This window comes from Daphnia magna, linkage group LG5 (genome assembly GCF_020631705.1).
Source record: "Daphnia magna isolate NIES linkage group LG5, ASM2063170v1.1, whole genome shotgun sequence".
In the NCBI taxonomy this organism is placed as follows: Eukaryota; Metazoa; Arthropoda; class Branchiopoda; order Diplostraca; family Daphniidae; genus Daphnia; species Daphnia magna.
Genome location: NC_059186.1, coordinates 7,620,907 through 7,637,910, shown reverse-complemented (window position 1 = coordinate 7,637,910; position 17,004 = coordinate 7,620,907). Strand labels below are relative to the sequence as shown.

The 17,004-nt window shown below is 37.0% G+C and overlaps 1 protein-coding gene, 4 long non-coding RNA genes and 1 pseudogene across 6 annotated transcripts; 2 read left to right on the top strand and 4 right to left on the bottom strand.

Annotated features, from left to right (window-relative positions):
• Positions 1-33: 33 nt before the first annotated feature.
• On the bottom strand, positions 34-4,286 carry LOC116923107. Of its 2 annotated transcripts, XR_006647133.1 has the most exons (4): positions 3,552-4,286; positions 3,288-3,474; positions 543-2,972; positions 34-467 (listed from the first exon to the last, which is right to left on the bottom strand). It is a non-coding gene; the product is annotated as an uncharacterized LOC116923107 (long non-coding RNA). The 2 variants fall into 2 exon arrangements; XR_006647132.1 differs by lacking the exon at positions 34-467 and having other exon boundaries at positions 2,220-2,969.
• A 175-nt stretch (positions 4,287-4,461) lies between these two features.
• Positions 4,462-5,477, top strand: LOC116923044 (gamma-secretase subunit pen-2). The gene is made up of 3 exons (XM_032929582.2): positions 4,462-4,692; positions 4,937-5,041; positions 5,118-5,477. Exons 1-3 carry the CDS (start codon positions 4,632-4,634, stop codon positions 5,255-5,257), a joined length of 306 nt encoding a protein of 101 aa, XP_032785473.1. The 5' UTR covers positions 4,462-4,631; the 3' UTR covers positions 5,258-5,477.
• Positions 5,478-5,896: 419 nt separating this feature from the next.
• LOC116923119 lies at positions 5,897-6,410 on the bottom strand. Its single transcript, XR_006647134.1, has 2 exons — positions 6,286-6,410; positions 5,897-6,207 (listed from the first exon to the last, which is right to left on the bottom strand). It is a non-coding gene; the product is annotated as an uncharacterized LOC116923119 (long non-coding RNA).
• A 1,018-nt stretch (positions 6,411-7,428) lies between these two features.
• Positions 7,429-7,850, top strand: LOC116923101. The gene is made up of 2 exons (XR_004394345.2): positions 7,429-7,506; positions 7,635-7,850. It is a non-coding gene; the product is annotated as an uncharacterized LOC116923101 (long non-coding RNA).
• An 886-nt stretch (positions 7,851-8,736) lies between these two features.
• Positions 8,737-12,999, bottom strand: LOC116923085. Its single transcript, XR_004394296.2, has 6 exons — positions 12,339-12,999; positions 11,941-12,272; positions 11,811-11,880; positions 11,658-11,744; positions 11,518-11,597; positions 8,737-11,417 (listed from the first exon to the last, which is right to left on the bottom strand). It is a non-coding gene; the product is annotated as an uncharacterized LOC116923085 (long non-coding RNA).
• A 956-nt stretch (positions 13,000-13,955) lies between these two features.
• On the bottom strand, positions 13,956-17,003 carry LOC116926193 (annotated as a pseudogene).
• Between the last annotated feature and the right edge of the window lies 1 nt (position 17,004).

Below are 17,004 nucleotides of genomic sequence, written 5' to 3'. Positions count from 1 at the left end.
TTCAACAAGTCGTAAATTATTCTCTCGGCCTACTCATTAACAATTATCCTTTTATTTGTGTAAAGAACACCAAATTCAAGGCAAATTCCGTGATTAAGCAATAATGGCTGCGATTTTAAAGTGCAAATCGGTAATTGGAAGTAGCGGCTGGAACTCACGGTTTTTTTCAACGTCAAAACAGCGATTAAGTCAAAGGTACTGTATGTCCGACACAATTCAGTTTATGCCAAACAAGGGGAAGAATAATAGTTTTCAGAATTTCATATAAAAAAGATAATACGGTAGCATCGGATAACGTATCTCAAAATACATTGTCTTAACAGCCGTTCTCATAAGGAATTAGTTAATGAAAAACAGCTGATAAAAAGTGATGTGTCATGCCCTTGAGATGTTGGGAAGTTTCAACCTTCAAAGGCATTACGCAGCGTGAATTTCTCCGCGTACAAGGTAGCAATCGTCTTTGTTAACTGATGTGCGATATGCCAAAAGAATAACATCAAATTAAATTTAAATATTGGACTGATACTTGGAAGCAGACCAACCTGTTAGATCATTTTCTTATTTTTATTGGGGTAGTTTGGGGTGCAGAAAATTATGGTTTTTTCACTTCAGCTTTATTGAATATCAATTGTTTCCCATGTTTATCTAATAAAATAATTTTTTAAAATAATTTTATTAACAGCTACAAACTTGTCGTCGTGGGTGGAGGCGCCGGTGGATGTTCAGTAGCGGCCAAATTCAGCTCACTTCTTCCGAAAAACCATGTCGCAATCATTGAGCCGAATGATGTTAGTCTTCCTAATTGAACAATCTAGTCATCAAGTTAAAATCTCGTGATTTTTCATTCACTAGACCCATTATTACCAACCAATGTGGACCATGGTTGGCGGTGGGATGAAAAAACTTGAACAATCTGGACGACCCATGAGCGAAGTCCTGCCCAAAAATGCTCGTTGGATTAAAGAACGCGCTAGCGAATTTTTCCCGAAAGAAAATCGTCTAGTCACAGCTTCTGGCGAAGAAATCAATTACGATTACCTTGTGATAGCAATGGGATTGCAACTAGACTACAATAAGGTGTGATGTCAAAAACTTATGCAAATTTCTTGGACTGCGCATTAGGTTATCTTTATGTGTCCATCTAAACAGATTAAAGGATTGCCAGAGGCTTTCAATACTCCGGGTGTTTGTTCGAATTATTCGACTCTCTACGTTGGAAATACCCTGGAATCCCTGAAAAATTTTAAGGAGGGCAATGCCATTTTCACATTTCCGAACACTCCAGTCAAATGCGCTGGTGCACCTCAGAAAGCCATGTACATCTCCGAAGAATACCTTCGTAAGGTACGTATGTGTAAAAGCATTCCACCAAGTCCATTTGCTAACTGATTAAACCACCATGTATAGCACAACAAAAGAGATAAAGCCAACGTGATGTTTAACACGTCATTGGGCGCTATTTTCGGAGTAAAAAAATATGCTGATGCGCTGGAAAAAGTTGTAAAAAAGAGGAATATCGCCGTGAATTTCCGACACGAACTCGTAGAAGTGAAACCGGATACAAAAGAAGCAGTCTTTCGGTTGCTCGATGATCCAGCAGGAAAAACGAAAACCTTTAAGGTAAGGTTTTCTTCTTCTCCCGTAAACAATAGTTTTCATACATAAATACTGCTTGTAACACAGTACGAAATGCTTCACGTCACTCCACCAATGAGTTCTCCGGCATTGCTGAGGGCGAATAAAGAACTAACTAACGAAGCCGGGTATTTGGAAATTGATAAAAGTACTCTGCAACATGTGCGTTTTCCGAATATCTTCGGAATCGGTGACTGTACGAGTCTGCCCACCTCCAAAACAGCAGCTGCTATTGGTAAGTAGCCGTTGCAAATTCCTGAAGGAAGGCCTTATTCTACTTTTTTCCTCGTTAGCCGGACAGAACAAAATAGTGTTTGATAATTTGAGGTTCTTGATGGATGGGAAAAAACTGTCCCAAAAGTACGATGGGTACACTTCCTGTCCACTGGTGACGGGATATTCAAAATGCATTTTGGCGGAGTTCGATTATGACGGAAAACCGTTGGAGACGCTTCCAATCAACCAAGCCAAAGAGAGAATGACGTCCTTCTTTATGAAAAAAGAACTGATGCCACTACTGTATTGGAAACTTATGCTAAAGTACGATCTCAACCATTAAGTCTAGAATTCTCAAACCCATTTAATGTTGTGTTATTGATTTATTCATTTCAGCGGGTGGTGGAATGGACCCAGTACAATTAGAAAGATTCTACATTTGGGAACAGGTCGTTGATAGAAGCTTCAAGACACACTACCACAAGGTGATAAGCCTCATGACAAGCTGAACTGCAAAAATTAAATACTTTAATGCAAGATTTAGAAATAAATGATTTCTAGAATTCCAGACCATATTGAACGACAAATTGAATTCGGGGATAACCAAACACAAGTACTTAATAATTTAAAAAATTATTTCAGGACTATACAGTAAAAACGATACATGCAACGCGGTTAATTAGCTTTCTAAAGTCTTGGTCAGATTGGCGGTGGAAATCAGACTGAAGAAATAGGACAGGCAACTTTCAGTCCTATTTTTTTTTAGTCCTGTTCCATCGGCTACTCTTGGACAGCCCTCAACCCGCGATGCTATTGAAGTCGGGAATCACGTCACCACCTGTTTCACCCTTTGCGCCTAAATATTATGAGGGATAGAAAAATTTCAACGGCAACAAAAACGACCATACTTGAGTTTGTTATTAGGATCTTTATACCGATATTTAAGCTTATAGACCACTTTCGACTTGCTTCGTATCCGCTTAGCCAAAAGTCGTGCGGCTAGTCGACTAGTGCGCACCGTGGCGGGGGATAGCCGAAACATGCTGCAGACTTGGCTAGATTGAGCCCATGAACTTAGCAGTTGTTTGTCTTTTACTGGTTGCTTTTACTGCAGCAGTCTGCTAGTGTATCAAAAGAAAGAAATGTCCGTTTTCAAGTTTAAGTTGTCAGAGTTAGTGCTTTCGTTAGAGGATCGCAGCAAATATTGCTGCCATATGCATGAATATATTTTTTTACTCTATTCCCGGAAGCTATGATACGAGAACAGCCTGATTCAGAATTAGTGCCAAAATATTTGGATGTTACAGACTGGGAGGTTTGTAGCGCAAACCGCATGAGCAATTGGATACAGGGAATCATTGCGCTTCTCAAGACAAACACAAGATGTTAAAGATGGATTACAATTTGGTTTTGTGGTTTGAAATAGGTTTTTTTACCTTTATTTTATTTTATTTATTTAATTTTTTCAGTTTCACCAAGCTTATATAAATCAGCATTGATGAGCTCACTTTCATATCAGTAAGGTTTCAAGTTTGGCTCTATTGTAGCTTCTTCGCAACTTGTTGAAATTTGTAGGAGTAGAGGTGGAGGACATCAATATCATAACCAAAATGAGACATCTTCCTGTTTCAAAGGTGCGATCACTACAAGTTTGTCAGAGAGAAACGATATCAAACTCAAACCAATCAACGACCACACACCTCAGCTTGATTTTGCTATATTTCAGGTACTCGATGCAGCTATTCTGATCCTATTGGCCGTATCAACTGTAATCTTGCCTTTCGCTCACTCATTCGAACATGGCATTTCGTTGAAATTCAATGCCGAGCACAGGGCAAACGAAATTCAAAAAAGAACTCAACCATACGGCGAGAACAATTATATCAGTGTTTATCATACACCTAAAGTGCATCACCAGTTTAAGCCGCTGTTTTCACGACATGACCCTTCCATATCGACACGCAGTCAAGATGTTTCACGTAAGATAGAGATTCGGGAAGTGGCTACCGGCATTTTGGGAACAGGCTTTCTTCATTTTCTGATATTTTTGAAAAATTTTATGTCAGATATGTTCTACGGTTTGCATCAAATATATTTCTTTCGATAGCTAAACTACTGCTGTTGTATTGTAGCGAACAATATGCTTGACTGTGCACGTCCTGTAAATATATATGGATTAAGATATTTAATAACTTTCACTAACTTATCTATTGATTAAAAAACACTTTTTGTCAGACAAAAATAAATTTTGAAAATTCGCAAACGGCAAGTTTAAACCCATCGTGAAACTATTGCTCCAATCATGATTCACCTAACCCTGCACCATTATTTTAAGCAGTTCGCCCTCTTCCACCAAACTTTGCGATTGCAATATTTTAGGGAGAAAGCCCAACCAAAGCCCAACCAAAGCGTAGATGTTTTCGTGCAACACGTAGAGGGGCACTGGCACTGTAACCATGATAGCGCTATAACTATAACTACTGCATTAACCTTGGTAAAAGGCAGGTAAAATGCGGGGAAACCGCATCAAAAGCCAGCAGTTTATCATCATTCCCGACCCCCGAGCCTCTCACACTTTACGAAGTCCCATTTGCTTTGACGTCTTGTCTATGTACTGGCCACTGCCTACTGAGTTCTCATAATATCGAATTTGTCAGAAACCAAGCTTGTGGCTATGAAGTGGCTCTTAAATTTTATTTGAAATAATTGTGACATTTCTACGAAATTTCATATTGGAAGAAGGCTTTGCTTGACCGTGAAGTGTTGAAAGACTATAAACCATGGACATAGAACGTTTAAAGAATGACGCAAAACTTGTCCTTTGTCGAAAGTATTATTATGGTGGGTAAAAACGACTGACCTTTTAGTTTCGTTGTCAAGAATAAAAGTTTTTTTCATTAGAAAGACAAAATTTTGTCAAGGCATTGATACAAATTCATGTGAAATATTTTGTGGTTGTGCCTTTAAGTCTTTAACTCACATTTCAACTGTCACTGAAACAAATATTTTATTTTTAAACACATTATTCCAATTAACTTTAAAATTTTCATGCAAACTAAATATTTTTATGTTTTCCTGTTTTTAGCTGGATTTGCTTTCTTACCGTTTTTATGGACCATTAATGCTGTTTGGTTCTTTCGAGAAGCATTTCACAAACCTGAATTTGATGAACAACCTCAAATCAAACAATGTATTACATTTAATGTGGTATCCCCTCCATCATAAATGATAATCCTTCATCATCTTCCATCATAATTCCTTTTCAGATGTAGTTCGATCAGGAATTGGGGCATTTCTCTGGATGATGATTTTCATTGGTTGGACCTGTGTCTTCCAAAGTAACAGAGCTGCCTGGGGAGAACTTGGGGACCAGCTATCATTTGTGATTCCAAGGGGCATACCATAGTTTATTAAATATGACATGTTGTGTTGCCCACTTCTGTGTTGGTGAAGTTCACACATAAATTTCCACTGGCATCTGAAGTAGTAGCATGCTTTAATGACTAAAATTTTTGAAAAGGAAGAACAGTTTTGTTCACATGTCACTTCTTGTAACTGAATAAGAACATTCTGGTTGGTATCTATTCTCAAAAGAATATATATTTCTATAGGGCTTTTCCCCCCTATTTACTCTCTTCTCTCCTATTGCACCGAAATCTTTGGGTGAAAAAAAGGGTCATTTTTGCTGTTGCAACCTAAAAATTTTTCTAGCTGTATTTTGAGACGAAAAACGCCTGTTTTTTTTTTCAAATTAATGCTTCAAAAAATTTTCAAAATTTTGGCGCATTAAGGATTGATCGATGCAGTGCAGCAGTGGACTTATGGCTCGACCTGATTATCCGAGACTTATTAAACCGCACTGACCCACCCGAAATATGGTCAATCGGTTACGGGTTTTGGTAGGTATGGTTCGATCAGAGATTCAGAGTCATAGATTTAAATCTATGACAATCTATGACTCTGGTTCGATATAGCTCTTACTTTGATAAAATAGAATAAAAAAACAGTTTTTCTAGAATAAGGTACAGTACAGTCCTAAGGTTGCTATAAAGCTTTACATCAAGACAGAGGAAGAAACACGAAGAAACACAAAAAAGGCATCGAGATATGATTAATAATAGACAGAAAGCATTTTTTAAAATTATTTCTCAGAGGAATAGTTGGCAATTCGTCAATTCAATGTAAAAAGGTTCATTTCAACAATGATTAACGGAGAAATTTACGGAGATTTATGAAATAGCAGAAAAGAGGTGTCGGAGGTGTCTGAATATAATCGAGTAAGCTCTTTCTGCGACACGTCAGAAATAGCATAGCATTTGCCATCACCATCAGCTGCAATTTACATTGTCCATCAGCCTACAGGGGTAATGGGTAACTATCAATGTATTTCACAATTTTGTCTATATAACCGTTAATTTCAATAGGGGCCCTCACTGCTTTTGGGAAGTTCCCGTTAGTGTTCGGCTGTAGTTGCTCTTGAATTCTTGAATCACGGCAACCGTATGGAGCCGTCATATGTGGAACATTCCGCCATCTTAAGGGTGAACTTAACACAGGACCCGAGTCACAGGAGCCCCCCCAGTTAAGATAATAAATTCATTTAAAATTAAATTTAATTATTGAGGTGGTAAACTAACCTACAAAATGACTCATACCATTTCGATAAAATTGTGAAAAAAAATTGGACACGAACTAGTAACAGTTCTTGCATGGCGGCTTACGGAGTTTCGCCCGTTGTAGTTTTAGTTTTAATTTTTCCATTGAAATTATCTTCCGTTCCATTCATAATTGGATTACGAAATTCCTTCGTTATCAGGTAATCTTGTAATTTTTATATGACCTCGATATAGACTGTACTTTATTTATTATTAATTTTTTTGTAGACGTGTTTACTTTCTGTAGCAGACAAATGGATGTTCTAGAGGAAACTGGCGGGCTGATAAGGGAGCCCATAATAACAATCTGTGAATTAAGTGACTATGCACAGGGACTTGATGAAAAAGACAAACGACAGTATGTAGAAAAACTAGTTAAATATGAAATAGATTGCCCATTATAATTAATTAATTAATTATTATAACGAAGGGCACAGTTTTTCGATAACAACGGCTTCCACTACCCACATTTGTTGTGGAATAAAAAATGGGCAATCTATTTCACATTTTTTGCCCATTTTTGCCCATGCATTGCAAAACTTAGAAGAAACAGTATGAGTTATGTTTGTTTTTTTACAAGAGAGTCGGGCTTACTTCGCTTATGGAAAAGTGGGAGGGTTTCCAGTTTGCTTTCAAAGTGGGTGGCGTCTTGACCACTGCTGTATATTTTCAAGACATCTAGGGAAGAAATAACTAACTTCATGGAATTTTTATGGATATGTCAGCTGTCCCGTCAGCTGTTCCATTTCGCGTGGATTCGGACTGAGGATGGATGCTTAAACGAACCTCTCTCTTCTTGAAATTTCACCACCGATTCCGTGTGTTTTTTAGCTGCGTCTTGTGAATTCAATCAATGCAGAGTTGTTCAAGGCATTATGGCAAAAATGCATATCAAACATCGTACCACATATATTTTAAATTGTTAAAGGAGGAGCATGGCTTGGCTTTGCTAGCACGTTTTTCATCTCCGTTAGTCGAATACACCCATGTTGTACCAAAGGTGATGTGTAAAAAAAGTAGTTCTTTATAATCTATTTCCCTATCTAAATCTCTTAGATTCTTGGAGGTGTCATCAGGTTATGTTAGAATTTATTGCTAATAGTTTCAGATTTGGAATTGGGCTTTCAGGTCTTCGGGATGTACCTGATGTACTGTGGTGGCCGCATAATCACTCAGTGAATTGGTTCAATCCAGGTCTTGGTTTTTTTAAAGTTTTTTACAGTTTTAATTTGCAGATATCCTGGAGGTACATGATGTGTTGAATTGGCGTAGAAGCCACTCAATGACAGAAGGGAATGCCACCAATGTTATATTGTCAGTGTAAATAAAACATATCCAGTATCATTCTTGTGTTTGATTAATTATTACCCCATTCAACAGAAACAAAGGAGTTAAAGAAGGTAATGTTTAATTCCTTTGGTGATGCCACCATGTGAAGTTATTTTGTTTAAGTCGTTTCCCCTCCTCCCGTTTTTTTGCCAAGTGATTGCATTTGACAGTCAAAGGGAACAAAGAAACAAAATTTATTCACTGATGTTTCACCGACTGTGAAATCTATTGAAACAAGTACTCTTGAGATGACTAAACTTACAATGAAATAGGTTGGGAAAATAAATAATCTAAGTTAATCTTTGATTTTGATAAAGTTTAGTAAGGTGAAATGAAAAAAGAAACACGAAAAATAAATTAAAATTGAAATTGTTTTATTGTCCCACCTCCTCCCGACAATTCCACCACTTTTTTACATAACAGAATAAATATAATATACATGCAAGTATATACACAAACATACATTACACTTAATAACAGAATAAATATACATACAAGTATATACACAAACATACATACACTTAACTAAATTAACCCGTTGGCTGCCAGGCCATGCAACCCATAGGTTGCTTAACTACAGTTGCTACGCTTCGCGTCAGATGGATCCACGAACAAGTGGGGACTTATCCGAAGTAGTGTTGGCGACTATCTAAATTTTTTAACGATATATCGATATTTTTAGATAAATGTTAGATAGTCGATATTTTTAGATATATCGTTGTATCGATACTTTCCAAGTAGTTTTTCCGATACTCCATAGATGGCGTATTGTCAAAAACAAAAAAATTAAAATAGATCCATACCCATCGCTGGATTTGAACTTTGAACCTTTGTCATGCAATTGCTGTCTTCAACCACAGAGCTATTGATACGCTAAACAAATGTGTCATGCAAAGAACAATTATTTTGTTACCGAATATCGATATAAATTGCACAATACAAATCTGAACTGATCATCGTCTGCTTTTCTTAAGACTAAACAGTATGTTACAAAGCTAGTTTTATCTATATTTTTATCGAATTTTACATCCAATTTTTTGTATTTTTCATGCTAAACGAAAAAATTAAGACGATTTCTAATTGCAAAATAGTCCAAACACAAAGAACACACAAAATAAATGTTAATACCCCATACGAAATAAAAGATGTGGATGGAGTGAGATTTGAACTTCGATATTCTGAATCCCAAATACTGTATGATACCACAGAGCTATAGTTGCCTGCAGTATTATTAAGTTTATGCTACATTTAAAGTAAACTATATGAACGACAATCGATATAATTTTCCAAATATAAAATCAAATAGAAAATAGTAAAAGTCAAACCTTCAAATTATCAACGATTACCACTGTAAAATCACCATTTTCCCAGACTAATGTGCAATAAAAAAGTTATGTTGGTTATTGGGATCGAACACGGATCCTTGATGTCATGAGCTTTATCTCATACCACTATACCAATCAAGTTGGTAACTGTTTTGTAAGTTAAAAAGAATTGACTGTTGTTGGTTAGTATCGATACAAAATGCAGACGAAAATCTAAAATTATCGTCGTCTGCAACACTATATTTGGCTGGATTGTAAATTTGTTTACTATTGACATCAGGGTTGCCACAGCAATGACTAATTCTTTTAAAATTAAATTAATTACTAATTCAAATTACAATAAGAAACATTAGAATTAAAAAAATATAGGTCTGTTATGCAATTGCTTTAGAAAATCCCGTCTAAAATCATTTAAGCAAGCTTTTCCCAACAATAAAATCGTTGAAAAACATTCTTCGTTGAGGTTTGAACGCAATACCTCTGCATCGGTAGCCTTGTATTATACCACTGCGCCAATGCTCTGTATGTTTGATACAGCACAACAATGAAGTTGTTGTTGTTGGGTAGTATCGATACAAATTGCAGACGAAAATCTAAAATTATCGTCGTCTGTAACACTATATTTGGCTGGATAGCAAATTTGTTTAATATTGATAGATATCAGGGTTGCCACCGCAATTACTAATTCTTTTGAAATTAAATTAATTACTAATTCAAATTACAATAAGAAACATTATAATTCAAAAAGTTTAGGTCTGTTGCACAACCGATTTCTAAAATCCCATCAAAAAATATTTAAGCAAGCTTTTCCTAACAATAAAAACGCTGAAAAAAATACTTTGTTCAGTTTTGAACCCAATACCTCTAAATCGCTAGCCTTGTATTATACCACTGTGCCAATACTCTGTAGACATTACTCAGCACAATAATGATTTTATTGTTGTTGGGTTGTATCGATACAAATTGCAGACGAAAATCTAAAATTATCGTGGTCTGCAACACTATATTTGGCTAGATAGCAAATTTGTTTAATATTGATATCAGGGCTGCCACCGCAATTACTAATTCTTTTAAAATTAAATTAATAACTAATTCAAAGTACAATAAGAAACATTAGAATTAAAAAAATATAGTTCTGTTATGCAACCGATTTATAAAATCCGTCAAAAATAATTTAGGCTAGCTTTTCCCTACAATAAAACCGCTGAAAAAATTTCTTCGGTTAGGTTTGAACCCACTGCCTTAGTATCACTAGACTTGTATTATACCACTGCGCCAGTAGTCTATAGAGATCTTTCAGCATAAAAAAGTTTTATTGCTGTTGGGTAGTATCGATACAAATTGTAAACAAAAATCTAATCTTTCCGTCGTCTGCTAGCTTTCAAATGCGTTAAAAATGTATTTTCAAGAGCCAATCATCAAGAAAAAATATACAGTCGCTTCTGGATTCGAACTCCGAACTTTTTGTTCACAGACCAACTCGTTAACCTTAGCGCTACTACATACTATATTTTTACAAATTCTCGCCGTGATAAATCACGATTGTTGACGAGTATCGATGCAAATTAGAAAAAACTGCAATTTTTTTGTTTTACTGTTTGAGGCTTGTTAGTAGTACCGTGATTACCACAACTCACAATCCCTTCTGCATATAATTTTTAAATATTATGTTAACCGTGTTTTATATATTGATACAATCATGTACGCAGTATATTTTTTGGCCAGTAGATGGGGATAATTAGATACTTTATCGATAATCGTATCGTTATCTAAAAGTGGGCGTAGATAATTTGTATCTAACCAAATTAGATAATCGCCAACACTAATCCGAAGACAAGTCCGGGCTGACACGGCAATAGAATCCATTCCGGGAATGCACACCCCAGGAATCTATTACCGCACCGACAAAGAGAGTCCCTACTGGTGCATTACCTACGGCGCCTAAAGGCACAAATCCTTTAGGCGCGGCGACTGTTCCCCCCATGGCCATGGGGCAGAACAGCGCCCGATCCCTACAAGCTATAAAAAAAATGGGACGCAAACGGGGTGGCAGCCAACGGGTTAACTTAAACATTACAATGCAAAATAAAGCAATACCAGGGCGACGAGGCGAGGCGTAGACAAAGACGGCGATAAGGTGATGGCGATGAAACAAAGGCGAAGACGACGACGAACACAGTGATGATGTGAAAACGTACACGAAGACAGCGATGAGGTGAGTCGTAGATAACGACAGGAAGACGAAGAAAATATAGTTCTAAATAAATTAAAAAAGGTAAAAAAAAAAAGAAGTAAGCGATTTTGGGCGGGAAATGGCCTTTGTCTGATAAAACGATAAAAAAGACATCTTAACTTACGTGTATGGTCCACTGGGGGCGAACTTCCGAAATTGTCAAAACGGCAGTGTTGCACCGAAGGAAGATGAATATTTGCAGTCCTATCCCATAATTTTATGTAACAACACAACAATGCTCTATAATGTGGAAACTTGAAATACCAAAAAATGAAGATGGTGTTAAAGCCTATCCATGGTAGCTGTCTAAGTAACAGTGAGAACAACAGCAGGATTAATAATGACAATTTTCTGTTTACACAACCAAGATTTATATGTAAAAATGAGAAATCCAGATAATTCACAAAATTAAAATACCATGGTAACACAAAAGATGAACCTTATTCCATGTTGGCATTCGGTAGAAGAAGAAGAGAGGAAGAGAAGCCTGTGTAGACAAAATTGTTACGTATGTGTGTAATGGAAGATAAGTAATGCTCTGAAACACCACAATGAAGAGCTGAAGTGTATGGATGATGGTTGGCTATCAGAGAAGTTTGGAAATCGGGATACTTGGGATGCTGAGGGCTGATGGTTAGCAACACAAAGTAGATGAAGACTCTGTGGTTGACTCATGAGAGAACACATCACTTAGTTTAAACAAAAGACTTGAGGTCCATTTAACAGTACTTGAACTGGATGGTGATCGTCATGTAAGGAATAGTGGCCTTCTTAAAGTGTTATGATCCCTTGTGGTACATTGATAACAAGAATGCAGGCTGCTGGTTCAGCAGCTGGCATAGCTGACAAGGCAAAACACCACCACATACAAAAAGCAATCTATTTCAAAGGATTCCTTTTCAATACATACCCAACAATAGCAATACTGAATAGATGACAACATACCATAAATTGTTTGACGAAAAATCCTTCGAAACACGAAACAGAGTAACGTAACAAACGCCCATTTCACTTGTCACTCGTAATCTTCATCATAGACGCACATCAACGCCATCTAGAGTTTCTGCCTAGAACCCAAAATAATATTTTACTTTGATTGTTAAAATAAATCTAATACTTGCTTTTAAACTTGAATTTTGCAAATCTTTGATAGCCGAATTCCAATTTTAGGCATAAAATCCTAGAATATCAACTACTAGTTGCAGCACGAAATGCTAAACATTTGCAGGTAAAACTGTCGTAACTCGTAGGATCCACCTGTAGTGTTTAAAGCAAGAAAAACACGGAATAATAGCTACCACACCCTAACGTATGCGATAAAAGTATTTGAAATTGTTAGAACAATACAACTCATTTTTTACTTTTTGCAGATTATCATGAAAATATTCCGGAAGTAACCGGAAGTAGCCAATATCTCCGAAAATAGTGATCCCATAACACAACGAGCAGGAATTTCGTGATCCGTATCAAATTTAGGGTTGGAATGATGTGTTTTTAGCTAAAAGTCGGATTTGACCAAAATCGCGATTTTTCAGTTCAGGAAAATTTGCGATTTTTGACGATTTTCGGGTATTTTGAGCTGACACATGGAGTCGACACCAAATTTGACAAGAATCACGAAAATGTGAATCTTTTTTCTGAAAGACCAACAAATAAGGAGTTATTTGGCATTTTAAATCCAAAAGTAAAACCGAAAATGGAAATTTTGGAAATCTACAAAATGAGCTTTGTTCTCCTTTAATTGGTTAACAAGATTTTGATAGTTGTAAAAGTAAACCATGGTTAATAAAAGCTATGTGGTGTTTTAAAAGTTCTAAAAGTACAATTTCAGTTCTGACACCTAAATAGACTTGAACCGAAAAATTATACATCTAACACGATTAAACCCTTTACTTACTTGGTATTTAGTGAAAAAATGCGTCCGAAATATGACAGTACTTGTCGAAACAATGTTTCGGGTTCTACTAGTATCTGGCTGGATGCAGCTAGACTGCGCAATGCTCTTTCAATGGTTCGTCTGCTCACGAACTGTCGCACATGCGTGAATGAAAATGCCATGAGGAATTACAGTATGATATTTTTATAACCCTCCACTTATCCATCTTTTGGTATCCTTCATGGTTTAACCAACAAGTATCATCAATCAATTCCCTTGAAAAGTGAAGAACACCTACGGATTTTACAAATAAAGATTGGGTGCCATTACCAGTTCCAGGCACAGATTCATTGGGCAAAGCAAACGAAAGAGTCCATCCTTAAAACCGTCATGTGACGCTTCTCTTTGCAGTACCTTTTTCAATTACCAAAGACGTCAGAGTTGTTCTTCACTTTTAGAAGCCTAAGTACCCTTTCCTACAGTCATAATTTATGGTACCACTCTGAATAGATCTTAACAATTTTCGAACATATACCACATTTTCTGTAATTTCAGGAAATGGCATAACGCCTCAAATGGCCTTCCGCTTGTTTTTGGGCGACATCCGAACGTTCCCAAAAGAATTAGATAAGAATTGGGCGAAAAACGGTAGATTTACAAGCGAGAGCAACAGGAACCCACCTAGCTGCACACTAACAATGTTTAATTTGTTCGACGAAAAACAACTGCACCCATTATTTCCAACAAATGTGCATGTACATTTAAGGAATAGTCAACAAGTCATCACGTGAACTCCTCTTTAAAATCGAGTTTAAGAGATTTTCACGAGACGACAAAGCTGATTGATTTTTCAATTTCAAAAGTCAATACTGAATCTACAGTTCATAATATTTCCCATCTAAATCTGGTCAATGATACAACTCCTATCAGTATCCTGTCCTATAAAGAGTGCGGAGATGATTTGCCTAAGCAACATTCGTAAATCATATCCTTCCCGCTCCGTTGTCGCGGGTGGTTTCGCCGTCAGGTCATAAAAGACCCTGAAAATTCCTGGAACAGTTAAGACGACTTCAACCATCTTGTCTAGAACCTAATAAGCGGTATCCATGTTAACACTAAGATAAGTTTTTAAAATGTACCACTTTTTACGTACCTCTTGGGGCAGATGAGCATCAGAAATTGCAGGAAGTCTTATCATAAAATCCTGTGAAAGGTATGGTCGAAAAATGACTGATCCCTGGCATGATGGAATGCGTTGACTCGAATTGCTATCAAAGGGAAGAGGGATCAAGACAATTGGCCTCTGAGCTAGCTTCTTTTTCTTTCTTCTTATTCCAAATCCCGTAATATTTTATTTGCCAAATAATCCGCTTCCCTCAAAGTCACCAAAATGTTACTCATTAAGTAGGTAGGTGTAACGTCTATCACCGATCACGCACAGCCTTTCCGAATATGTAGCTAGTAAACACGGTTGACATTATGGCACACAAGCGGTATTAAGCGGGCGTAGGTGGCTAGATCCTTCCAGTTTGGTTGTGTCCTATCAGAGCTCAGTTCTACGCAAGAGCTATAAAGTTCGGCAATCTCCCCTACAAGGAAGAGAACAATCTTTATAAAATTCCGCCAATAAAACGTCTAAATTGCGAATCTCTTCGGCATGAACACCGACAGTGCGAATAGGCAGTAGCTTGGCAACATACTCGTTGCGACTGGACAGTTCCTCCAGAAGAAGACGATCTTCTTCCGACGTTGCGATTTCAATCCGATTGAGAAAGGCACGTTCCTTGTCTGCCATGTTGGCATAAACGACCATCAGACGAATCACACTTGCGCCTCACCGAAATCAGCTTCCATGGACGGTTATTCGACGTAAAGGATTCGAATTGACAAACCGGGACCAGGAAACGGGTGACGTTCCAGTAATTCTGCGGGCAGATGCAGCTCGCGACCTAAGGATCTTACTTAATCTTTATGGAAGTATGTTGAGAAAATTTGCGGAAAGAGTAAAGATCTTACTGGAATGCCAGAATGCAGGAAACATCTCAATGCAATAACCTTTAAAAGGTTCTACTACACGACCGTGAAGGCGCAACTGACGAACCATTTCAAAATCGCTATGATGATTCTTTATGGTATCAGCGCGCGAAGAAGCCCTATGCGAAGCGGACTCAATTAAATCCGGTCTCAAAGTACCTGTAATATTTTCATATATGATGACATTGAATATTAGGCAATATAATACATGCAAAAAAAAAGAAAGAGAAGATTGATACCTTGACCGAGAAACAGATTATCCCAAGTGAGATTTAAATCGTTAGCCGTTCTATCTGCAACTTTGACAAACGTATCGCCAATAATTCGACGTTTTTATTCCGGATTAACAGTCCGACACAACGACAAAGTTGGGCGACCATGCACGTTGGTGGAAGCGTCGTAGAAAGTCAAACTTGCTTTAATAACCTAAAACAATTCGAAACATCAAATCTGATCACTGGTATGAAGAAGAAATGAGAAGCCACTGTCTGTAAAAGAACTCGGTCATAGAACAAGAATTATAAACCATAGAATTTGAGATGTGACAGGACGACGTATCAATTAATCTCGTATTAAATTTTGGCCGAAAAGAATCATAAGATTCTTAACGGTCCAGAAAAGTATCTCAAATTACCCGAAGATTGAGCCCGAGCTGGTGTAAACTAGTGTCGACCTGCTCGGATTCGTCTTTGCGCAAGAAACCGTTATCGATATGGATGGCCTGCACTCGCAACGAGTTATCACCCTGGAGAAGTGCTTTATGGAGAAGTGCTTTATGGAGAAGGGTGGCACAAACGGCGGAATCGATTCCGCCGCATACCAGCATGATCACGATCTTATCACGGCCGACCGTACGCCGGATGTAATCGATACACTGCTGCTCGCGTTTCAGAACAACACAAACCAACAAACAAAAATATAATAAAATAAGTGTTCTACTTATTTTATGACATAATTGTTATTTCTGACATGTTAAATACTGCTATGAAATAATTTGAATAATAAAAATTTGATATAAAACAGAATTGGTTACCTAATTCCTTGTTGAGTACTTGCACGTACAACAAATTCCCGGCACTGGAAGACCACAAGTAAGGGTTGCTGAGTTGTATATTGGGTCATCCGCTTAACTGAGTTGGGACTTGTTCAAAAGTAATGTAAAATTCATATTTGACTCAACCATTTCAGTAACTTGATCCTGAACATACCTTTACACTTTCAGTTTTTCAAAAGTTAAGTGTAACAATAACATTAAACCAAAAAGTCAACAAAAAAATGTTGGTGATTTGTTTTTAGTTTCAATGTTTACTTCCTGAAATTATAATTGCTTTATAGCTTTGTTGAAGCAGAAGGGCAGCTGGGGTTTTGAGGGCTTGAATATCATATACCACTCATTGTTTTCTGACTCTGTAATCAATAAACTAAAATATAAATTTTTTAATTAATTAATTTTTTATATCATCTGTCACCTATGGCTTTGTGAATGGGTGTCTGCCTGAGAAGTCGAAGATCGTGGAATCAACCTGCACTTGTGAAAATAATTGATATAAAGTAATAGGTCATGTGTTGTTTCATTTTACCAATTTAGCAAACTAGTAATGAGAAACAAATGTATTGTCCTCCAACTTTTAGGTTTTTCCTGCTAATTTAAGAATACCAATTAAGTCACATGATTACACATTTGTCAAAACCTTAAACATG